At 42.6% G+C, this 25,635-nt stretch overlaps 1 protein-coding gene across 1 annotated transcript in view; it reads right to left on the reverse strand.

Moving 5' to 3' along the window:
- ARHGAP18 (Rho GTPase activating protein 18) overlaps positions 1 to 25,635 on the reverse strand; it is a 77,736-nt gene that overhangs the window by 39,488 nt on the left and 12,613 nt on the right. Inside the window, exons 2-3 of the mRNA XM_032216279.1 lie at positions 9,682 to 9,881; positions 5,920 to 6,155 (exon numbers count right to left, since the gene is read on the reverse strand). Coding sequence (XP_032072170.1) covers positions 5,920 to 6,155; positions 9,682 to 9,881 — 436 coding nt within the window. The remainder of the gene's footprint in view (positions 1 to 5,919; positions 6,156 to 9,681; positions 9,882 to 25,635) is intronic.

Raw genomic sequence — 25,635 nt, forward strand, 5'->3', positions numbered from 1 at the left:
TCGTACCCCTAGTTCAGCCAGGAAAGTTTGAAAAGTTGTGGCTGTAAATTGCGGGCCGTTGTCAGACACCACTGTGTCTGGCAACCCATGGGTTGCGAACAACCGTCGCAAAGCTCGCACAGTGCTGTCAGATGTGGTGGAGTGCATTAGCAATACTTCCACCCATCGAGAGTACGCATCCACAACTATAAGGAAAACCTGCCCATGGAATGGACCAGCGAAATCAATATGTAACCTAGACCAAGGCCCTCGAGGCATTTCCCATTCCCGGGAGGGAGAGGAAGGAGGAGAAGGCCGGGACTGTTGGCATGTCTCACATTTGGCAACCCAGGCTTCAATGTCGGCATCTAACCCTGGCCACCAAACAAAACTGCGAGCAAGAGCTTTCATTCTACTGACCCCAGGATGACTTTCATGAAGGCGTTGCAAAATCTGTTGTTGCAGGACCGTTGGGATGACCACACGGTCGCCCCACAACAGGCAGCCGGAATGAATTGAAAGCTCTGCTTGTCTGTTTTTAAAATGTTTGAATTGAGGTGGTAAAGTACCAGAAGGCCAACCTCTCAGGACCCAATTAAGAAGTTTTGCCAAAGTAGGGTCAGACCGAGAGTGGGCTGCTATGTCTGTAGCAGACAAAGGCAATTCTAGCTCTGCAATTGCCAAAACTGAAAGGCAAGGAACTGGTTTAACTTCCTTCAATGGAAGTGGGCAGCGACTCAGGGCATCTGCATGCCCTATCTGCTTGCCCGGACGGTATCGTAAGGCGTAGGAGTACGCCGCTAAGAATTCTGTCCATCGTGTCATTCTTGGGGATAGAATAGGAGGGGTCAGCTTATCACCTGCCAAAAGCCCAAGGAGTGGCTTATGGTCTGTAAACAAGGTGAAATGCCGCCCGTATAAGTAATCGTGGAATTTTTTAATTCCTGACACTGCAGCTAGAGCCTCCTTGTCAATTTGGCTGTAATTCCTCTCTGCTGAAGACAGTGTCCGGGAGTAAAAAGCTATGGGAGCTTCTGAACCATTGGGCAGGACATGGCTCAGAACGGCTCCCAAACCCACGGGCGAGGCATCACACGCTAGAGTCAGAGGCATCTTGTCACTGTATTGGACTAAGACTGCATCTGACGTCAGCAGGGATTTGACAGCTGTGAACGCTTGTGCTTCGCGGCTGCCCCATTGCCAAGGTGCTGATCGGTCAAGCAACCGATGCAGGGGCTCGGCCAGTGATGCCTTGTGTGGAATGAAAGGTGCATAAAAATTTAAAAGCCCCAGGAACGATTGTAGCTGTGCCTTGGAAGTTGGAGCAGGTGCATCCCTGATAGCTGCCAATTTTGAAGGGGTAGGGTGAATTCCCTGGGCGTCAATTGTGAAGCCCAGAAATTCCACTTGGGGAACAGCAAAGAAACACTTGCTGCGTTTCAATTTAAGTCCCGCGCCCCTGTAACGGTCGAGGACTTTCCTTAGAACTTTGATGAGGTCTGATCGGCTGTTTGCAGCGATCAGGACGTCATCAAAATATGGTACCACTCCTGGAAGCCCATGGAGCAACCGCTCCATGAGACTCTGGAAAATCCCCGGGGCAACGGATACGCCGAATTGTAGGCGGCGACAACGGAAAGCCCCCCGGTGGGTGACGATGGTTTGGGCAGCCGCCGCATCGTCATCCACAGGAAGATGCTGGTAGGCTTGCGCCATATCCAGTTTGGCAAAAATACAACCCTGCCCCAGGGAATGGAGCAGATGTTGTACAACAGGGACTGGATATGGGTTTGCTTGCAAGGCGAGGTTGATGGTGGATTTGTAGTCGGCACAGACCCTAATGGAGCCGTCGGGCTTCACCGGAATGACAATTGGGGTCTCCCACGGTGAATGGTCGACTGGCTCCAGTATACCCTGTGCCACGAGCTTGTCGAGCTCGGCTTCAACCTTGGGCCTTAAAGCAAAAGGCACCCTGCGGGCCTTCAGTCTGATGGGAGCAACCTGGGGATCCAAGTTGAGAGAGATAGGGTTACCCTTGTACCGGCCCAGCTGGCCATCAAAAATGTCAGCGTAATCTGACAAAACTAATGCCACATCAGCAGAAGTGTCTGTCATGGAATGAATTCCATGTATTGAGAGACCCAGTGGGCTGAACCAATCCAAACCTAGAATGGATGGCAAGGGCTTAAGCACAATTAAAACAGGCAAAGTTGTACAATGCTGCCCATAAGAAACTCTGACATTATAGGAACCAACAATAGAAATGCTAGACCCCTGATAGTCCTTTAGGATAGAGTCAGGAGGAGAAAGGTGACAGCGTTTAACATGGGGGCACAAAAGAGAAAATTTGTCCCAAGATAACAAGGATTTGGAAGCTCCAGAGTCTACTTCCATGTTGCAAGGTTGACCTTCGATCAATGGAGTGACAATTATCTTGTTCGTACCCTCTGAGGAAGAATTGATGGAGACATCAGGAAACGGCAGGCCAGCTTGCTTGACGTTGAAGCAATCACCCTGTCGCTGAGCAGACGCGCGGGGCTGAGGACTCCTGTTTGAAGCAGCTGTCCCATAAGGAGGTGGAGGAGCAGACGATGCAGCTGTAGCAGGCTGAGCAGCTCTACAAACTTTGGCCAAATGTCCTTTTTTTCCGCAACGGCGGCACTCTGCAGCCTTAAAGGGGCAGGAAGCCCTGGCATGCGGACCACCGCAGCTAAAACAGGCATTTGAATTAGAAAGTGGACGGCTGATAGACTGCTGCTGACGCGGTTGCTGTCTGCGGGGCTGTGCCCCAATCCTGTCCACCTGTAAATTAAGTAAATAGTCTGGAAGAGGGGCAAGCTCATCAATTAAATTGGTGATGTACGTTGGCTGTTGTAGTGGAGGAGGGACCAAGGCAGTTGAGGCTTGACCCGTTGGTAAACTGCCAGCAACTGTCATCTGCGCGAGGTAATGTTCTATCTTGCTGGATGACGAATCTGCCAACTCCGCAGCGCGAGCCTCATCTATGGCATAAACTAACGTGACTTTAGGCTTGCCCAAAAGCCGGCGTCTGAGGAAAATGTCTTTTAATCCACAGACAAATTGTTCTGCAAGGTTAGCCTCTAAGTCAGGAAAATCGCACTGTGCTGCAGCAACTCTTAAAGCTTGCAAAAACTGGTTGACATTCTCTGCAGGCTTTTGGACGCGCCTGCGGTAAGCAAAACGTCTTGCTATTTGGGAGGGGGTAGGGGCATAGTAAGCCTGAAGCCCATCTGTGAGCTCTTGCCAGGAGAGGTCATAAACCGCTCTTGGGGCGGCAAAAGACCTTGCGGTGGCAAACATTTCCGGACCGCAAGCTGTAAGGAAAAATCCGCACTTTCGCGCTTGAGAATAACCCTGGCGGTTATTTGCGATCAGAAAGCACTCAAACCTTTCCAGGAATGCTTCCCAAGTCTCACCTCCGACTCCAAAAGGTGCAAAAGTAGGCATACCAGCCATGACGGTGAGGAGAACTCTAAACAACTGAGAGAAGAAAATTGCAGTTGATTTTCTTCAGGTTACAGGTCCCCCGTCTTCGTCGCCAGTATTATAACTGAAAAAACCAGGCAGGTTCTTTAAAACACTGTAACCATTTATTCAGTAGCTGAAGGAGTGTAACAAAACTCGCAACAATGTAATAATTGAAAGCCGGCGGCAGCAGGAACAGCTGAAACAATGTAGCAATCAGCAAGGTGGTTGCTCTAACAAGACAGTTAACTGTTAAAACGGCTTGCCTTTTATACTGCAGGCAGCTGGCTCGTGTTACAGCTCGCACGGATGACAGCTCGGCAACTGACAGGCGCGTCTGATTGGCTAAGACGCGCCTGGCTGCTTCCGAGCTATCATTCGTAACAGCGAGGACTTTCTTCAATACACAACAGTGGAAGAGATTTATTTATTTGCCATCAAAGTGTCAACTCTGGGTGGCTTAGAGATAAAGTGTTATTTTTGCCTGCCCTGCCTATCCACTGATTTTCTAGACTGTTTTTTCCCCTGATATTATGATTCACATTACAGAATACCCATTTTGAAGTGGAAAATGTGGAGAGAGCTTAGCTTTTTCTTTAGACTTTATTTTACATTGTATTTCCACACACTAAACCATATAATAGCAAATGTGCCCTATATATTAATGTTAAGAGTGGAACAGTGAAATTACTTTTATTTTCAACATATTTTCAATTCTTCCCTGTTGAAAGATTTTAAATGGGAGAGAGAGAGTTAATAAAATATTGCCTTATTTGTTAAAAGAAAGAATCCATGTGAGTTAAGACTGCTTAGTAATGGTGGCACATATTTTTATCCAGATCTTATCTATATTGGATTTCCAATAGGTTATCAAAATTCCTTCACAGCTTATCATTACTAATCTTGTCTTATATAAAAGATCTTGTTGTTCCAGATAAAAATCCATCTCTTAACTAGGTGCAATATTTTCATAATAATACATCTGATGTCTTGTTTCTTATTGCTTTAAAAAGAAAAAAACCCACCAAAACTGTTTTCCTATTTACAAATATAACATAAGCATAGAGTTATATTTCATATTAAAAAGTAGCATTGTTGATGGTATCAAAGAATGAAAATGCAATTTATTACTCTAAAAAGAGACTCCACTGTTTCATTAAATCAGTATACAGTATACATATAAATTGATGGAATAGACAGTAGCGAAATGGGCTGAATCAGTATCATGAACCAAACATAAACTCTGACTGGAAGGAAGTATAGGAATGCCACAAAAGGAGAATGGCCATGTAAATGCCCAATACTTGCTGCATTACTGTGTATGATCTCAATTATATGTCTTAAAACAAATAGAGAATGTGCTACATAACAGTCTGCAAGTGTTAGGAATTACATTTTAAGATTATCTACCACTTCCTATTTTTGTTCCTAATAAAAAAAATATACTTTTTTCATATTTTTATTCTAAAACACTGAAATCTCAAGCGTCTACAATATATATTGTATACAATATATATTCATATGTAACAGAGATACAGGTGCATCAAGTTTCGTGGGACATTAGAAAAATAGTGCCTCCTTTGCACTGAAGTAGACTTCTAATGCTTTTATAGATATGCCTCTGTAACCTTATATTTTATCAGCCGTTCTTCAATATTTGTTATTTAAATATTAAATTTATATGTTACCTTTCCTCTAGATATAAGGCTAAGGGTAGATTTGAATGCACACTAGGTCTTCTTGGTCATAGCCCAACAATGCAATCATTACATCAAAATGCCCTCAATAATTAACAAAATATCATAGCTGTATACAATTCAATAAAATATTGAACACTGTATTGGGTCTCTCCTAAATTTGAATTAATTGAATGACATTACCTAGCAGGGAAGTATTCCTTTACAATGTGTACTTTCTTTCATTCTAAATATTCTATATAGAAAATATTTTTTCTCTCTTTGTAGAATAGTGATATGAGCAATTAATTCACATTTCTCAATTTTATAACTGCTGGGGAATTCTCAATTCAGAAAAATTGATTTGTATTAGTCGTGCAAATTTATTTCAATGCCTACTCATAAACAAAAGTTGCATCGTTCTCATTTATGTTTAAATGAAAGACACAAAGATCAAAACAAAACTCATGTCCTCTAACTTACATTAAAATATGCTCCCTTGAAAAATTGCTTAATTTCACTTCAAAGTATAGAATCCTCACAAAGGGGTGGGGGGAAGGCAAAGAAAGCATGTGTGATCCTTTACATAGGCAATCTACCCTTTAAAAAAAATCTTGGCAAATTCAGACTTTATCTTTATCTTCAGTTCTTCTGAAATGTTCTCTACTGTGGGTTTTGCTAAAATGGAAAAAGTGCATTTCACTTCCCATTTATCCCGTTGTTTAAAAAAAAAACTTTTTCAGAAACGTCAAACCAAAGCCCCAAAACAGGAACTTACTTTTTCCATTGATTCATTTTGTTGCTTGAAGATCTCTCTCACATCAGGAACATGGTACTGTTTGTTTTTCTTCCTCATTGTCTGGGTGACGGTATCAACTCGCTTCTGCACTGCTATAGCCTGAGTTCTCGTCAAGGTAGCCAAAACCACCATGCTTTCATAGGAATCTCCAGCAGCTTCACCAAAGAGGGTGGACAGACCTGCTTCTTTTAACCACTCTTCTTCCAATTCACCCTCTACTCAAATGAAAGGAAGAAGGACATACATGTAAGGATGAACTTTGTATTACATTTAACCCCATATTTTTAACAGAAAAATGAAAATACTCTCTAAGGTATAGTAGAAACTTTTTCATGTATTAAAAAAGAAAAAGAGACCACAACTAGTGATTCAACTCAAACATGGTTAAAAAATTTCTAACCTACCTTGTTGAGGCTAAAAGACTTGATTTAAGCTGAACCATGTTTCATTACTTCTGCACAAAAATTAGATGAAACCAACTGACTTATATAGAAAAGGTGTTTTTTAAGTATTACTAGGGATTGCAATGAAGCTGTAGAAAGGAACATTCAAATATCAAGATATTTGCTTTCTGCTTTGTGTTATTCTTCATTGCTATCTCACAAATGTTTTCTCTTTCCCACAATAATCATGGCAAGCATAGATGGAAGTTACATGACTGAGAAGTCCTGAATCTCAAGGGTATTTGCCTGCTTTGTTTTTCCCTGGTTATTCCATAACTGTGGGGTCAGATTAGATCAGTGATGGCTAACCTTTTCCAGTCCGAGTGCCCAAAGCCCGTACCGAACCCCCAAAATACAATGCGTGCACACACACACACGCCCGTGTATGCGTCCCACCCCCATGCATGTGCACATAACCCCCCATGTGCCCTGCCACCACACATGCATGTGTGACCCTCCACACATGCATGTATGACCCCCCACGCACGCACACTCCCCCACACCATCCATTTACAGTAGACCCAAAGACCAACTGTCCAGCAGGAGACATGCACACATGTGCAGCGAAACTGAACTGGGACAACGGCTCATGTGCCATCAGAGAGGGCTCTGAATGCCACCTCTGTCATCCGTGCCATAGGTTCGCCATCACGGGATTAGATGTTACTGCTTTGCACAGTCTTATATTTGTTATTACATCTAGATAGAGAAAACTGGTTTTCTCCCAAACCATTAAAAAGTTTGAGAGGAAATAAATGCTTGCAAACCTGAGACAGTAAATGTAGCAAGACATGATTTGCTATTACATATGAATATGGCCATTGAATTCCACGAGAAAGTACAAGGTAGATGTACATAGTGAAACTATTATAATATCTGTATTGAAACCATCACTTCTCTTTACTGCTGATTCCTTGTAAATTTGTGGGTTTTGTTGCATGGATTTCCTTCAAAAAATATGTATGTGTTGCATCAGAATACATCATCTGTAATTTTTATCCTTTCCAAGCAACTTGTTTTTCTTTGGGAACTCTTTGTTAACTCAATTTAATCAGAGGTTATCAAGCTAATGAGTGCTGTTACTGCAAACGGGCTATTGCACTGCAACATTCAATTGTCTTTGCTGATGCTCTCCTTGCTCCTTAGTGATTTCTAAGTAAGGGGATAATTTCCTTATTGTTTCTAGCTGGCAACATTTTAATACTTTCCTGAATGCAGGAGTCCTGCAGAGAAAAACTATAAATCATTAGTCTGCCAGACAACTACTGTAGGATTACTCAATAGTGTTTCTGCTATCTTCGCAAATTTATTCATATCAGCTTTCCTTTAGATAAAATGAAAAAAAATGGTTCATTTTTAAAAAAAAAATATTTTAACTCAAGTTTAAATTATTCTCCAACTCCAAATCTAAAACAGAACTTAGTTTTGATAAACAGTGTTAAAGTTTGTTAGATATAATTCAATAAAAGTTTTCTCTGTTATTTTTAAATCATGTTTGGATAGACCTCCATATCAGAAATAACACAATTAATATTTTATTGGAAAAAATTTCCAATAAAATATTAATTTTATTTAGATGTAATTCTTCAACAGAGTAATAAATACTAAGTATTTGTAATGCAGTTTGTGCTTTTATGTTGTTAGTTTGCCATAAAATATTTTGCTACTATTGCTCTTTTAGCAATCCCCGTCTTTCTAAATTTAAAAATTTAGTATTTCTACAATATTTTATTGCAAGGTTACAATTTTTATATCTTTTGGCAATGTGAAAAACCCTAAGAATTAAATATTCCTAATAATAAAATACATGATTGACTGACACACTTCTAAGAAGAGTTATATGATCAGCACTGAAATCACACTGCTAAATGTATTACCTGGCATATAATTATATATCATTGTTTCCTTTCTTTTTTCTAGCACTAAATCAACACTGAATCTTGTACATTTAACATATAAGTATGTGACACTATTAAGTTTTAAATGGTGTTATCTAAAAGTAAGAATTTTAAGATACTAGAAAAAGTTGAAAAATAAACTAGATCATTTCTAAAAGCAAAATTCCTCAAGCATGACAAGTGGATGTTGTATTGCAGGTTCTAGCTTTACAAGACAATCATTCTATATAAAATTGGAACAACAACTTTCTGCTACTTCAGCTATGGTTTGGCCCTTATCCAGTATCAACAATGGCTGACATTCCTTCTTACTCCTGAACTATAAACCAAAGGGCAATAAATGTTGCACATATTATCTGGAAGCAAAGCCAGCAGTATCACAGCATGAATTATCTTACATACATTACTGTGAACCAGCCAATGGAATGGTGAAATCTTTTATTACACTACATTCCAGATAATTTAGGTTTCAATTAATTCCAATTTCATAAATGAAGAAACCAGTCATACAGACTTTTTATAATACTGTTTAAAAAAAAAATAGTAAAAAATACTCATGAATTTCTAGGACACTGTTGTTATTTTTGGCGTGGCGGTTTTTTAAAGGAACATTTTTAAAGCTGATTAATGTTTGATCATCAATGGCTATCACAGTATTGTGGTAATGTTGAGCACACACCCAATAATTAGTTGTGGTTGGTTCCAAAGCACATTTCACGAGAAGCTACAATGACAGAAAAATAAAATAGTTAATGAGGAGCCAATTGCCAACAGTAAAGATGAACCTGGTTTGATGTAGGCCTTGTAACCCATATGCACAAATGACTTGTATTTTATTCCATTATCTTCTCCAGTCCTATTACTTTTTATATGGTGAATGTGCACATTCTGACTGGAGATGACTACATAGCTAGCAAGCATCACAAAATTCAGAGCCTCTCATACTCCCTTCAACATCAGTAGGAGACATATAGAACCAACCTATTGAGTATAATTAAAGCTTTATGATATACAACATCTTGGTTCCAGAAGTAGTCAACCAAATGCCCAAAATTAAAACACACTGTAATATCTGTTATGGTTTTCAGTGTCATAATTAATAAATAACTGTTCATAATCCTTCTTTAAATCCCTCTGAACATGTGGTCACCATAAATTCCAAACATAAATTATATGTTATTTAAGGAAGTATCTTTCCCTACAGTCCTTAGTAATCTATAGTAACACATCCATGTTTTTCACATTATTACCAGTGAACCATTACCGGGTGACAGATTTAGAAATATCCACCAATCTTAAATCTGTACTATACAAGCCTAGACTAGAAGCAGAAACCAAACAGTGAAAAATCAAACCTTCAAAATCTATGGAATAATTTCATAGAGTTTAACTGTGATTACCATCAGGTTCTTTCACCACAACCGGGTCACGTTCTTCATGATTACCACTTCTTGTTTCATGGATATTTTCAAGTTCTTTCCAGTAGTCCTCCATGGATAATTCGTCAAGTGAATCTTGAGATCCTGAATGCTCGCAAGGGAGCTTCCCTGAAGGCTTCTTAGAGTTATCATGATTCATTGTATATTGACCAGACCTCCGGCTAGAAAACGAACACACCAAAATACATATTTAAGCTTGTGGAACAAGCCCAGAATGGCATCAAAGTCTACAAGAAACCCAATCCTGATGACTCCATGGGTTCATGCCAAACCACAGAGGTGAGAATCGTCTCCTGAGAGCCATTAAGCATTTCTTCAGCCTCAACAGATGGCACCATCGGCTTAATTTATCCAAGCTTAAACGATAAGCAGCCATTCTTACTTAGTACTTGAATTGGAGACACATAGGAATAGTACGTACGTACGTATGTACGTACGTACGTACGTACATACATACATACATACATACATACATACATACATATATATATATATATATATATATATATATATATATGTATGTATGTATGTCTTCAACTTGAAGATGCCAATCTCAAGCATGAGGCTCTCTGGCTTACAGCACTTAAAATACAATCAAAAATAATACACTAAATGCAATCTAAAGCACATTAAAACATTTAAAATATGAAAAAAGTTCAAACCATTAAATAATAAACATCTCAGTTACAGAAATATTCCATAACATTTAATATACTGAACAGGCTCCACTACAGATAAAGATCCCAAATCTCAGTAAAAGAACCACATCTTAGTAGAGCTATAAGTCATGAAAAACATTCCAGAAGGCGACAATGGAAAAGACATGGACATACAAGTAAGATAATAAGATTGTTCATTACTTTTAAAAAAATGTGTCAACATTAAGTGAACACTAGAAACATTTTCTAACTCTAAGAAAAATGCTTTTTTAAAGCATTAATCATCAACATTCCACTGAGTTCCACTGTCTTTCATGAAGAAGAAGCATATTTTCTCACAGTAGTTTTTCCCAAAATTAAGACTCATCATGCCCTTTGAGTCTATTTAGATGTACTTCAAACATGGATAAACTCTCCCCAGACAACTTGAGCTAAAATAAAGAAAACAAGTTCAATGCCCTGAGGTGAATCTATTTATCTTTGTGTCCAAGCTGTGGCACGCTTTAATTTGTTTACTGTATCTTCCATTAAACTGACTTAAGAATGTAACATTCTAAGTCCACTGCATTAAAATTTGCCAGTTCCGCACACATAATTTAAAAATAATAAACTGTTAACAGTGTTACTTAACGTGTACACACACATACACACATGCATAATTTATTTGTTCTGTTGTCATAAAGGTTTATATTTGCAGTTTAATCTAATTTGTTGTCCAGTTTGTGCATAGGAATTCTTACTCTAAACACAAATTATCCTATTTTGGACACATTATGCAAAGACCCAGCTATCTGGAAAAGGCTCTGATCCCGGGAAAGATGGAAGGAAAGAGAAGATGACCAGCAGCAAGGTGGGTGGTTTCAGTTCTAGCAGCAATGAGTGCCCTATTAGAAGACTTGAAAGAATAGGTTATAGATAGATCATCATGAAGAAAATCTAATTGAAAGTCGAAAATGACTTCATGACACAAAAAGAATAAATGAAATGCAATTCAGATAACTGATATTTCATATTTTCGTTCAAGAAACTAGCATATAAAAGTAACCATAAACCAAGTTGTTACCATGGGATACACATGCATTAAAAATGTTTATATCCAGTTAAATGGTGACCCAGCAAACTTTTTATGTGAAAAGGACACTGAAATGATCACCACTACACTAGAATATGGTGATCGTTAAGCTTGCATAACACAAGTTACTTTTACAAGTACTAATTCACCGACATGCCCTAGCAAATTTTTTCAGACTAATAGAATAGCAATTAAATTATTCAATTTAATTAATTGTTCCTTTCAGTGGAATGGAAAATCCTTATTTCTGATCCTCGTTTGATGCCAATACCAGTGTAAAAGATGGAAGAGCCTGCGGCAACTTGCCATGGAAAACTTGCTGTGGCCAACTCGCTACAGCTAACTTGCTGCAGGACAAGAGTTACACACTAATATCAGAAAATAGTGGAATAGAATCATTAAAGAAAGGATGCCAAAGGAGGGACAAAATGAAATGTGAATGACAAAAACTAAAATATTTAATTATTTTAAATAATTAAATTGAATTGTTCTGTAGCAAGGTGTCCCATGGCAAGTTGGCCGTGATGAGTTGGCCATGAAGAATTGGCAGTCATGAGTTGACCATGGCAAGTTGGTCCTGGTAAATTGCCTGCAGCGAGTTGTCCCATTCCAAGAGCGAGAGTGGAATATGTAAACAGAGTTGTTTTCATTATATTTGGTGGATAGGTCTGCAGGGAAGTGTCATAGGTAGCGGAAATTGCAGGTGGCCCCACCCATCCACACCCGGCTCTATAGCATCGCATTTAGGCAATTTTTTCACCAAAAGAGCTATGTGTGTGCGCTCACATTTCCGAATCTGTAGGGAAGTGTATGCCACCCCTGGAGCAGAGTATTTTTAAACACCTGAACTCAAAAGGAAGACAGAGCAATGGAAGGTGATGGATAGGTGATAGGTGATAAAAAAAGAGTTCTGCCTGAAGGTAGAACTGCTGATGTGGGAACTGTAGCACATGAGAACTGTTCAATATTCTAAAGCTCAGATTCTTAAAACTCACTGACCTTTACAACCAATATTTCTCTTTTAAACAGCAGTTCAGCTCCTGGCTTTCACTTACAAAAAGAATTGCTCAACCCCACAGTACTTCAAGACATCCCAAAGGAATCTACTCTCTCCCTCCTGCTGTTTCACATTTACATAAGACTGACAGACCTTATCCAGGGATTGGGTGTGAAATCTCACCAATGTGAGATGATGTCAAGCTTTCTCTCTTTTTCATCAACATTCAAGAAAGTTTTCGGAATCATTATTGTGGAACAGTAGTGGCCAAGTAAAATTGAATCTACTCAATCACAACTCAAGACTCAGAAGAATATTTAAATTGTGTTATGGAGGGATTACTTTTCCTTTAAAAATCTTTAAGAATATGATCTATGGACATTTCTCAATACATCACTGGCATGAGAGGCCTCTGCAGATAAAATTAGCTTAGATTGACATGTTATCTGAAGCATAATGGATGGAAATAATTCACTAAAATTTATTTTGACAATCTAATTATTACCTAGGGCTTCAAGACAAATACCCAAAACTGGATCTGACAGGACACTCTGGTAATCTGTTAGCAGTATGAAGTCCCAACTTAATTTTCTTGCCCCATTTCCTTTGAAAATGTTAACACCTTTAATAGCTAACCAGGGTTAGCTTTTGCCATTTTATCTATTTCATAGACAAAAGATCGGAACAGCATCAGGCCCAGCTGGATTAACTTCTTCATTTTTGAAACCCTGTGCTGAAGAACTGGCTCACATCTTCACACCGATTTTTTATAAATCACTGGAGATGTGGTGTGTCCTTTCTTGCTTCAAATCACAACTACCATCATCCTAAGAAATAAGAATAAGAAATCCTCCATCAGAGAGCTGAATGACTACAGGCTGGTCACTCTGACACCTGGAGTTATGAAGTCCTTTGAGAGGTTAGTGCTGGCCCCCTGAAAGTCATCACAGATCCATTGTTAGATCCCTTTGCAGTTTGCCTAAATAGGTCAGCAGATGATGCTGTCAATATGCCACTGCACTACATCTTGCAATATCTTGAATCCCCAGGGACCTATGCATGGGTCCCTTTTGTAGATTTCAGCTCAGCATTCAATACCATTACTCCAGAAATTCTTCACTCTAAACTGATTCAGTTCACTGTTCATACTTGTAAGCTTATCAGCTTTCTGACAGATAGAAAACAAGTGAAGCTAGTACACAAGGCAATTAGAAAAAGTGCCCCTTAGGGCTATGTGCTCTTTCCATTGCTCTTCTCTATATATATATATCAATGACTATGTCTCTATAGATCTCTCTGTTAAAGTTCTGAAGTTTGCAGATGACATAATGATCATTGGTCTCATTTGAGATAGTTATGAGTTTGCGTATAGACAGGAGGTTGAACAACTGGCCCTGTGGTACAGCTGAAACAATCTGGAGCTGAACAAGCTTAAAACTGTAGAGATGAGAGTGGATTTTAGAAGATCTTTTATTATACCACTTTTTACTATATTTAAAAGCACAGTATCAGCAGTAGAGTCCTTCAGGTTTTTGAGTTCTATAATCTCCAGGGAGTTGAAATGGACACCTAACATTAAAACCATCATTAAAAAGGCATAAAAAAATGTTATGGAAATTCAGACTGCCCCAGTAACTGTTGATACAGTTTTACAGAGTCTGTCATTTGTACTTCTGTAACTGTCTAGTTAATGGATAGTTTAAGACTGCAGGAAGAATAATTGCAACCTAGCTGCCTTCCATAGAAGACCTGCATATTATGCGTGCCAGAAAGAGGACTAAGATATCTACAGACCTTTCACTTCTTGCACATTAAACTGTTTCAACTCCTCCCCTGGGACAGCAATATAGAGCACTGCAGGCCAAAAGAAGTAGACACAGGGACAGTTTTTCCCCTTGTGTTATCATTCTGCTGAACACCTAATTCTCTGTCTATGTGTATTTATCCATGTAGTATAGCTGTAGCTTCATTATTTATCCTTATCTTCTTTACTCCCACTCTTATTGCTGCTATTATTATTATTATTATTATTATTATTATTATTATTATTATTATAATAAATTGTATCACAGCGGCCAGTTGTTTCGCCGGATTTGGCATTGGTTAGTAGTTGGGCCCCACCCAGTGACCTGGGACGTCGTAACGTATTTTTGTAATATGCATGCAGATCCAAGCAGTGCGGCTTTTTGCATTTGACTGATGGTGATTTTGTCAATTTTTAACTGTTTCAAATGTAATTCCAGTGCTTTTGGAATAGCACCCAGTGAATTACCACTGCTGGTTTGTGCCATAGTGGTTGAATTTCAATTTTTAAGTCCTGGTATTTTGCGATTTTTTTCATGTTCCTTCTCGGCGACCCTGCTATCACCTGATATTGCGATGTCTATGATTGTGACCTTATTTTTCTCAACCAGTGTGATGTCTGGTGTATTATGCGCCAGTATTTTGTCCGTTTGTATACGGAAATCCCACAAGATCTTGACCATCTGATTTTCGGTGACTTTTTCAGGCTGATGTTCCCACCAGTTTGTTGCTGTTTTAATATTATAATTTTTGCATAAATTCCAATGGATCATTTGTGCTACTGAATTGTGCCGCAATTTATAATCAGTCTGCGTGATTTTTTTACAGCAGCTGAGTATGTGATCAACAGTTTCATCAGCTTCTTCGCAAAGTCTGCATTTGGCATCATCAGAGGATTTAATGGCATTTGTGTGGATAGCTTGTTCTTGCGCAGCCAGGATTAGTGACTCTGTTTCTTTCTTTAATGTACCTGTTGTTAACCATAACCAAGTTTGTTCACTGTCCACTTTATCTTTTATTTTTTCCAGAAATTGGCCATGCAGTGCTTTGTTCTGCCAACTCTCCATTCTTGATTTTATCACATCTTTTCTGTATTCTTGTTTCGTCTGTTGGGCCTTCAGTAGATTTTTGTTCTTTACTTCGATTATTATTATTATTATTATTATTATTATTATTATTATTATTATGTTATTCTTTGGTGAGATTCACAGTCTTTGGCACTGGTTGGTAGCTCAGCAGCTCAAGTCCTAACCAAGGACCTAGGAACTGTTAAGGTAACATCGGAGGATATAATGCAGGATACCATCTTGCCAAGTAGCTGAGACAAGGTCAGGATGGAAATGGACCACCTTCTGCGGACCGAGACTACTAGTTGGCAAAGACTGGACAGACGTTCTGGGGAGAGCTGCGCTATTCCTGACTCTGCATTTATAATTGTCTCCAGATGAAGAATTTGAGTGGAAGGGGACAGATGGCTTTTGGGAAAATTTACAGAGAACCCCAGGGACTGGAGACAGCGGATGGTGATTTGGAGACTGCGTGTTGCCTGATTGAGGGAACCTACCTGAACCAACACGTTGTTGAGGTAGCATTGAAGTCTCACCTGTTTCGAGCGTAGGTGAGCCGCCAATGCTGCCAGGACCTTCGTGAAGGTACGGGGGCCGAAGCCAAGCCGAACGGGAGCACTCGGTACTGGAAGTGGCATTCTCCGTGGGAGAATCGCAGGTATTTCCAGTGTGCCAGTAGTATCGGAATATGTAAGTAGGCCTCCGTCAGATCCATGGAGGCCAGAAAATCCCCCCAGCAGATGCCCTGGAGAATGGTCTTTAGAGATGACATTTTGAACCGTCTGTAGACCAGGTACTGGTTCAGACGTTTAAGGTCCAGAATGGCTCTCCAACCCAGCAAACTCTTGGGGACCACAAACAGGTACAAATAGTGACCTTGTCCGCGTTCCCGCGGAGGAACTTCTTCCACCGCTCTGATCTCAAGGAGGTGGTCTACAGCAAGATCCATCAGGTGGTGGCGCTCTGGGTTCCTGGATGGAGGGAAGGTTTGAAAGAGGTTCAGAGGAGTGGAGAGGAATTCCAGTCTCAGGCCATGGCGAACTGTGGCCCTGACCCAGGCATCTGTGGTGATCCTGTCCCACTGATCCGCATACAGAGCGAGGCAGCTGCTTATGGGGTGATTCGGGTTCCAGTCATTTCTCCCTGCGGAAGGGATGACCCCCCCCCCAAAAAAGGCCGCTTAGACTGTGGCTGATACCTGCTGCGGTCCTGATACGTGGACTGCTGGAACTGCTTGTCCTATCTGAAGGGCTGGTATCTGGCCTGATTATCATGGTCTGAGCCCATAAACGATGGCCTGCAGTAGGGATGGGGGTGGGACTCTGGCTTCTTGGTCATAGAAGGTAGCACCTTCTTCTTCATCTTGTTCTCTACCAATATCAGGTCCAGAGCCCCCGCAAAGAGGTTCGGGCCCGTGTATGGTGCGGTAGCTAGGTTCCATTTTGCCTTATTGTCCATCTGCCAACTTTGTAGGACCTGGGTTGATCTGGAAGGCTTTCCTTGCCCTCAGGGGGTAGGGTGGCCTCAGCCTGCAGAGAGTCGGCCCTGGCCGCCATTTTAGGGCACTCCCACATCCTGTAGGGTTGTTCCAAGGGTGACTGTCCTAAAGAAGTCAGTTCAGGGGGTCTTGCCAGCCGATTGGGCCTGGAAACAGCCTACAGAGGGCTTTCACTGTAGCCCAAGGTCGAACACGCTGTGGATCTTGATCTGTGAGGCTTGGCCGGCGCTGTGTGGGGAAGCTGCGGGTGAGCGTCTGGGCCTGTCCAATTGGCAGTCGCAAAATGGCTGCTGGAGCTCCTCAGTAGAAGCAAAACACCCCATTTCATCGCCGCCTGTCAGAACGAGATGCTGGCGACAGTCTCAGCACCTCCATCTAAATTATTGGGTCGCAGAGGGAGCCTGCAGTGCGGGAGAGTCTTGAAGGCCACAGCGGGGCTTGACTGGCACGCACAATGCACTCAGCACCTCCTCGCTCTTTTGGCGCTGAAAAGCCTCAGTACAAGCCGCCCATGAAATAAGCAGCTCCGTGGCTGCTGTTGGCATCCGTCACCCCCGAAATGGCCCTGGAGACCAGCACAAGGCACCTGGCCCACAGGGAGGAAGGAAGATTGCCCTACAGGCCTTCCCCACCGTTTTAGGGCAGTGAGAACTGTCCGTTTTGGGTGCAGCCGAAATTTAGGTAATTTAGAATAGCAAATAACTCGAATTAGGTAAAAGATTATAGAAATTTTGTCACTTTTAAAGGTTTCCTACCTAGAGAGCCAATTCAACAGTCCTAGGACCAGAAAGACTGAGAGGAAACTGGGAGCCAATGGGATAGCAGAAGGCTAAAAAGTTTTCTCTTAGTCTAACGGACCAATCAGGCTGTGATAAAACCCTGCCGTGATCCCTCCCTCTACTTCACCAGAAAACAACAAACTGTTATAGTTATAAACAACTTTTAAAACATGGGGGTTGGGCTAATAGCCGTGCTTATTTTTGAACTGTCATGTAGGCAGTGAGATAGGGCAGAAGCTACATTTTATCTCTTTGATCTTTAAGCATGATGATGCTCTGAATAATGTAACAATTTTGGTCTTTCATAATAAGTCTGAGGTTTCAAGGATCTGTTTACAAGGTTTGTGTGTGGGTGTCCAAACAACCTGGCCGTCAACTGATGGGCCCCTGTTCTATGAAGACTACTTTATAGCCACTACACTACACTATACACTTGTGATGGCGAATCTGCTTGCCACAGGGGGCATGCGGAGCCATTTGTTAGGGCACGCAAGGTGTTGCCCTGTCAACTCCAGTGCACATGTGCGCGCTGGCCAGCTGACTTCAGCCTTCTTTTGAGGCTGTTTTAGCTCTCCAGAGGCTTCCTTGAAGCCTCTGGAGCGCGAAAAACCGGCCCTACGTGCAAACTGGAACTTTGGGAACAGACTTCCGGTTTGTCCGTAGGGTCATTTTTCTCTTCAGGAGCCCTCTGGAAGCCAAAAACATCCCTATGACCAACCTGGAAGTGACTTCCTGTTTGCTTGTAGGGCTGTTTTTTGCCCTCCTGAGCCTTCAGGGAAGCCTCCTGAAAGCTCGGGATGGCAAAAATGGCCCTATGAACAAACTAGACGTCTGTTCCTGAACTTCTGGTTTGCCCGCAGGGTGGGTTTTTTGCGTTCCGGAGGCTTCGGGGAAGCTCCTGAAGCCTCCAGAGGGCCTCCAGGGGGGGGCGAGGAGGCTGTTTTCACCCTCCTCAGGCTCCTATAAAGCCTCTGGAGCCTGGGGAGGACAAAAAAGTGCGCCAAAAGCAGGGGGGGTGCTGGTCGCGTGTGCATGAGCCCAGGGGGGAGCGCGTGCATGCTTGCTGGGGTTGTGTGCATAGCATTATGGGTGTGGCATGCCCGCACATGACCCACCTGCACTCCCTCCATTTTTGCTACGTGAGCCAAAAAAGGTTAGCCATCACTACTATATACTATACATACTATACTATACTATACTATACTATACTATACTATACTATACTATACTAACACACTACACTATACTCTATTGTACTCTACTATACTGTACCATACTCTACTATACCATATACTACAAGTATATATACTTAATATACAGAGAATGTTATGTCACAGAGAAATGGGGGTTAACTTATTCTCCAAAGCACCTGAGGGCAGGAGAAGAAGTAAAGGATGGCAACTTAACAAGGAGAGAACTAACTTAGAAATAAGGAGAAATTTCCTGACAGAACAATTTATCAGTGGAACAACTTGCTTCCAGAAGTTATGGGTGCTCCAACACTGCAGGTTTTTAGCAACAGCAACAGCACTTAGACTTATATACCGCTTCACAGTACTTTACAGCTGTCTCTAAGCGGTTTACAGAGTCAGCATATTGCCCCCAACAATCTGGGTCCTCATTTTACCGACCGAAAGGATGGAAAGCTGTCCCAACCTTGAGCCAGTGAGAATCAATATCCTGGCCGTCAGCAGAATTAGCCTGCACTAGTACTGTATTCTAACCACTGTGCCATCACGGCTCATTTAAGAAGAGAATAGACAATCATTTGTTTGAAATGGTATTGAGTTTCTGCTTGTGCAGGGCATTGGATTAGAAGACCAAAGTTCCTCTCAACTCTGTTTTATTATGCTTTAAAGAATCTTTTATGACATGGCAACAACTTTCTTTAGCAAGCATTATTTAGTTAAGTGTCAGGACAAAAAAGATACCCAACCTTCCTTGGAGATTCACCTACAAATAGACTAATTAGAAATGTTTTGCAAACATCAGTTTACCTTAGAGGTTTGAACCAAGTACTGTAATACTACTGAGACAGGGCATATAAAAGTGAATGACAAAACATTGAAAAAAGGTTTTCCACGTCTTGTGCAGATGAATGTAGTAACTATTGCTCAAGAAACATCGTTTTCCTTCAGAAAAATTCTTGAGACTTAAAGGCAATGAGATAATATTTTGGGGCATAAATATAACATTAAAAATATAATGGATACTGAGACAAAACAAAATCTTCACTATTTAGAGGCAATCCCTGATCACACAGAATATAATCATTGAAAATAGTGATTGAAAATAGTTTGTTTTCTACCAGGCCATTGGCTTCAAGACAAAAAAACAATGTTATGACTTTAGAAAGAGTGTTGCAGAGAAACCTAATTCATGTTTAGGGAAAAAAACAAGTACTTTAAGTCACAAGTCTTTAAACGATGACATACTCATACAGTTTTTAATCCCCACAGTTCTGTATTTTAGTTTCCTCATAATATTGTTGCTATAAATGAACATGCATTTGAGGATGACTCAGATACTGACAGAGCATGCAGCTGCTCTTTTGACCAAAGCAACATCCTTTTATCAGGATATATGTTACAACTCCCAAAATAGTTGTCCAGATTTCCTGTCCTGTAAAATAATTCTGAACAGGCAAAAGGTATTTGCATTTCTCACTCTCTGTTAATTCCTTCACTTCCAGTTGGAACCTCAACTGATATTTTTCACTTACCATTCAAATCCATAGAACACTATTCATTTACCTCCAATAACCTGACACTTAACAGCACAATGTGTGAGTAACCTTAAGCTCCAAGTGCAGAGTTTCAGAAACAGCCAATGCATTACATAAAACTCAGTCTGAATCAGATCTTCCTCCTCTTTGCTCACAGTCCTAATCTGAATTAGGAACCATGTGTACAGTTCTTTGAAGAAATGGAACATCCTCTGTACTCCAATGTCCTAAATATCTTCATGTCTAAGCTAAATCAATCTTTTGTACTCCTTAGAAGATCCTTATATTTAGAAGGTATGCTGCAATTATAAATATCATGTTTTTGTCTCTCTACTTTTTGAGACAAAAGCTCAGCCATTTATATGCTACAATAATTTTTGTTCAAAGAAAACCCCTTTCAAACACTGCCAAGGATTTTATGGCAAGGTCAGTCAAGGACCTATCTCAATTAATAGCTAGTCCAATAAAGTGACAGAATGTACTTTGTTCATTACATACTTGTAATGATCTAGAGATCTGTTAGCAAAGGGAGGTTTTATCGGTTTTGACACATGCATCATGGCGTAACTCTCATTTGTGCAAATGCAAAATGCAAAACAAGTGTATTACATTAACAAAGGGGACACTGCTTTATTTATTTTATAGTGATTGACCATTGGTCTTACCTGAAAGGTCCTTCTCTGCACACTGCGGGAGAGTATAATATGTCTACATCTTTGTGTGGATATTTTTTATTCAAATGGTTTCAGTGCAGAAAGCTAAGCTTGGTAATGCGTACACACATTTACATAAGTGTACATTAAGTAGAATCAGTGGTGGGATTCAGCCAGTTCTCACAACTTCTGGAGAACTGGTTGTTAACTTTCTGAGCAGTTTGGTGAACTGCTTGTTGGAAGAAATCATTAGAGCAGAGAACCGGTTGTTAAATTATTTGAATCCTACCACTGAGTAGAATACAGATATGAAATTGATGTTGATGACACTGCTGCACTCCATACCCCCCTCTCAAGTACCAAATTAAGATATAAAGGGCAAGATATATTTTCTGGTCTATCCTTTCACATTTCTTCCTTGGCTTTTTTAGTAGAAGCTTCTGGACATACATTCTGGACTGGCCTGCCAAGTTATTATAATAATAGCAACAATGGACTGTTCTCAATAGCTTTGCTTACCGTATATACTCGAGTATAAGCCGAGTTTTTCAGCCCACTTTTTGGGCTGAAAAAAGCCGGCTCGGCTTATACTCGAGTCTACAACTGGATCCGGCAGTGCTGTTGCCTGTTGGAGGAGGAGGGGATTCCTTCCTGCGAGACCCCGTCCAGAAAAATGCGGGGAGCGGCAGCGGAGCCCCGGGGCTGCTTCTGCTCCATCCGCTGGACTGTTTCCTCGCCTGCCCGCCCGCCCGCTCATTCATTCCGTTTCCTAGCCTGCCTGGCCACTTATTCGTTTCGTTTCCCTCCCCTGCCTGCCCCCTCGTTCATTCCATTTCCTAGCCTGCCAGGGGAAGGATACTATGAAATCCCCCAAATCCTCCCCACTCCAGGGATAGGATACTATGAAAGCCCCAGGATCTCTTGTCTTGCTGGGCAGTCTGCGCCAGCCATTCCCTCTCCTCTGTTAACTCCCTTCCATTCCACGTCCGAGTCAAAGGACGGCCGGTGGCTGCTGGACCTCCTGATGGGCCAGAGGTCTGTCTGTCTGTCTGGATGTTTGTCTGGATGTGTCTGTGTATGCGCGTGTAGTCCGCTGACTTCCACGCAGGTGAGCCGCTGCAAGCCTCCCAAACGTGACAGGCTCCCAGCTTGGGTGGAAGAGTTTGACGCCCTTCCCGGCTTTGCTCTCCTTCGGGGTTAGAATCGGAACCCGAGGATGCCGGGTTCCAGTCGCCCCTGGCGTCCGAACCGAGAGTTGCCCGGCGAAGTTCCTCGGTGGGAACTCCGGCCGCTGCCCACCCGTGGGGAGAGAGGGAAGAGCCCCGAGCGAGCCGCCTCGGTTTGGCAACCAAACCCATCCAGCCTTTTACCTCCCGTCCCCCCGCCCGCCCGCTCGCAGCCCCCTCCCCGGGCTGGCGCCAACTCCTCCCCGTGCCCGGCCTCCAGCCGAGGCAAGTCGGTGTCTCTTTAAGCTAGAGAGAGGAGGGGAGGGAAGGCAGGGACCAGCCGGCTGACAATGGGCCGGAGCGGCTGAGTTGGAGCAAATTCCGCGGCGGAGGCGGCGTCCCAGCGCCAGCGGCTCCGAGGCGAGCGGCTTGGCCCTTCCGCTGGGCGCTCGGAGATGAAGGTGCGCTGGCGCTGAGTTGAGCGGCGAGCTTGCCGAGCGCGCGGCTCCGGGAAGCCCCCCTTCTCCTCCCTGCTGGAAGCCGAGCGAGCCCCGCCGCCCACGGACTCCCGCGGCCGCCCCAGGGCTCCGGGAGGCAGGACCCGGAGGCAGCCCAGCCCTGCCGCCGCCCCGCGCCCTCCACCCGCTGCGCGAGAGGGGACCCCGCTTTCCCCTTGCCGGATGCATCCCTGGCGGAGCTGAGCCATGCGGCGGAGGCTCCCGCTCTGGTTCCGGAGCTTGCTGTGCCTCTGGCCGGTCCTGGTGGGACCCGCGGCAGGTAAGAGGCGCCGTCGAGCGCCTCGTACAATGATTTATGTATGAGGTTTAAGTGACTGAGAGACACTCCTGGCTACGCAGCAATGTTATTTCTGACTTAGTATACTATGAAATCCCCCAAATCCTCCCCACTCCAGGGGAAGGATACTATGAAATCCCCCAAATCCTCCCCACTCCAGGGGAAGGATACTATGAAATCTACATTTCCTCCCCACTCCAGGGGTAGGATACTATGAAATCCCCCAAATCCTCCCCACTCCAGGGGTAGGATACTATGAAATCCACATTTCCTCCCCACTCCAGGGGAAGGATACTATGAAATCCCCCAAATCCTCCCCACTCCAGGGGTAGGATACTATGAAATCCCCCAAATCCTCCCCACTCCAGGGGAAGGATACTATGAAATCTACATTTCCTCCCCACTACAGGGGTAGGATACTATGAAATCCCCCAAATCCTCCCCACTCCAGGGGAAGGATACTATGAAATCCCCCAAATCCTCCCCACTCCAGGGGAAGGATACTATGAAATCTACATTTCCTCCCCACTCCAGGGGAAGGATACTACGAAATCCCCCAAATCCTCCCCACTCCAGGGGTAGGATACTATGAAATCCACATTCCCTCCCCACTACAGGGGTAGGATACTATGAAATCCCCCAAATCCTCCCCACTCCAGGGGTAGGATACTATGAAATCCACATTTCCTCCCCACTACAAGGGTAGGATACTATGAAATCCCCCAAATCCTCCCCACTCCAGGGGTAGGATACTATGAAATCCCCCAAATCCTCCCCACTACAGGGGTAGGATACTATGAAATCCCCCAAATCCTCCCCACTCCAGGGGTAGGATACTATGAAATCCCCCAAATCCTCCCCACTCCAGGGGTAGGATACTATGAAATCCCCCAAATCCTCCCCACTCCAGGGGAAGGATACTATGAAATCTACATTCCCTCCCCACTACAGGGGTAGGATACTATGAAATCCCCCAAATCCTCCCCACTCCAGGGGTAGGATACTATGAAATCCACATTTCCTCCCCACTCCAGGGGTAGGATACTATGAAATCCCCCAAATCCTCCCCACTCCAGGGGAAGGATACTATGAAATCTACATTTCCTCCCCACTCCAGGGGAAGGATACTATGAAATCCCCCAAATCCTCCCCACTCCAGGGATAGGATACTATGAAATCTACATTTCCTCCCCACTCCAGGGGAAGGATACTATGAAATCCCCCAAATCCTCCCCACTCCAGGGGTAGGATACTATGAAATCCACATTCCCTCCCCACTACAGGGGTAGGATACTATGAAATCCCCCAAATCCTCCCCACTCCAGGGGTAGGATACTATGAAATCCCCCAAATCCTCCCCACTCCAGGGGAAGGATACTATGAAATCCACATTTCCTCCCCACTCCAGGGGAAGGATACTATGAAATCCCCCAAATCCTCCCCAAATCCTATCCCAGGGGTAGGATACTATGAAATCCACATTCCCTCCCCACTACAGGGGTAGGATACTATGAAATCCCCCAAATCCTCCCCACTCCAGGGGAAGGATACTATGAAATCCACATTTCCTCCCCACTCCAGGGGAAGGATACTATGAAATCCCCCAAATCCTCCCCACTCCAGGGATAGGATACTATGAAAGCCACATTCCCTCCCCACTCCAGGGGTAGGATACTGCAAAATCCCCAATTCCTCCCCACTCCAGGGGAAGGATACTATGAAATCCCCAATTCCTCCCCACTCCAGGGGAGGAAATAAATATTCAAAAACATTATTGGTATCTATTTTTATTTTTGAAATTTACCGGTAGCTGCTGCATTTCCCATCCTAGGCTTATACTCGAGTCAATAACTTTTCCAGGTTTTTGTGGTAAAATTAGGTGCCTCGGCTTATATTCGGGTCGGCCTATACTCGAGTATATACGGTAAACGTTTTCTATGGATCGTCACAATAATAACCAACTGTAGTCAAAGTGATGAGTTCTCTGAGAGACATTTGGACATTCACAGCCCTCAATGGCACATCTGGCAATCAGGCAGTGGGTACACCACATCATCCTTCCAAGTGTATTTCAAAGAGAGGCAAGTTAACTACTGAAGAGATACAAGTATTTCTTCCATCAGATAGGCAGGAGGTGCCTAGTCATTTGAAATATGTAAAAAGAAGAAACGGGATTTAAAAGCCTCAAAATAAGCTATGACCAGAAAACTGAATATTTGATACACTGAACAGTATCATGGGATAAAATGTCCCTCATATACAAATTTTACATGGCAAAGTTGCACAAAATGTCCATTTAAAAAGATACAAAACACAGTGGGATCACTACTGAAGCATCTTTTGATGCAGTGGGACCACTATTGAAGCATTGGGATCCCTGATTGCCTAGTGGTTAGAATGCAGTATTGCAAGTTAACTCTGACCACAGTTTGGAGTACAAACCTTACAGGACTCAAGGTTGAACCAGCCTTCTATTTTTCTGAGGTTGGTAAAATGAGGATCCAGATTGTTGGAGGCAATATGCTGACTTTGCAAACACGTAAGAGTGTTATAAAGCATACAAGAATATAAGTATGTACGGTAAGTCTAAGTGCTATTGCTGTTTTTGCAATATGTGCATACGGAGACAACTAAGGAAAGCCTTCAAAGTACCTATAGCAAGTTTTTTGAAGAATGCAGTTTCTTTAACACAATGTGGAGT

This window comes from Thamnophis elegans, chromosome 4 (assembly GCF_009769535.1).
Source record: "Thamnophis elegans isolate rThaEle1 chromosome 4, rThaEle1.pri, whole genome shotgun sequence".
Classification (NCBI taxonomy): domain Eukaryota; kingdom Metazoa; phylum Chordata; class Lepidosauria; order Squamata; family Colubridae; genus Thamnophis; species Thamnophis elegans.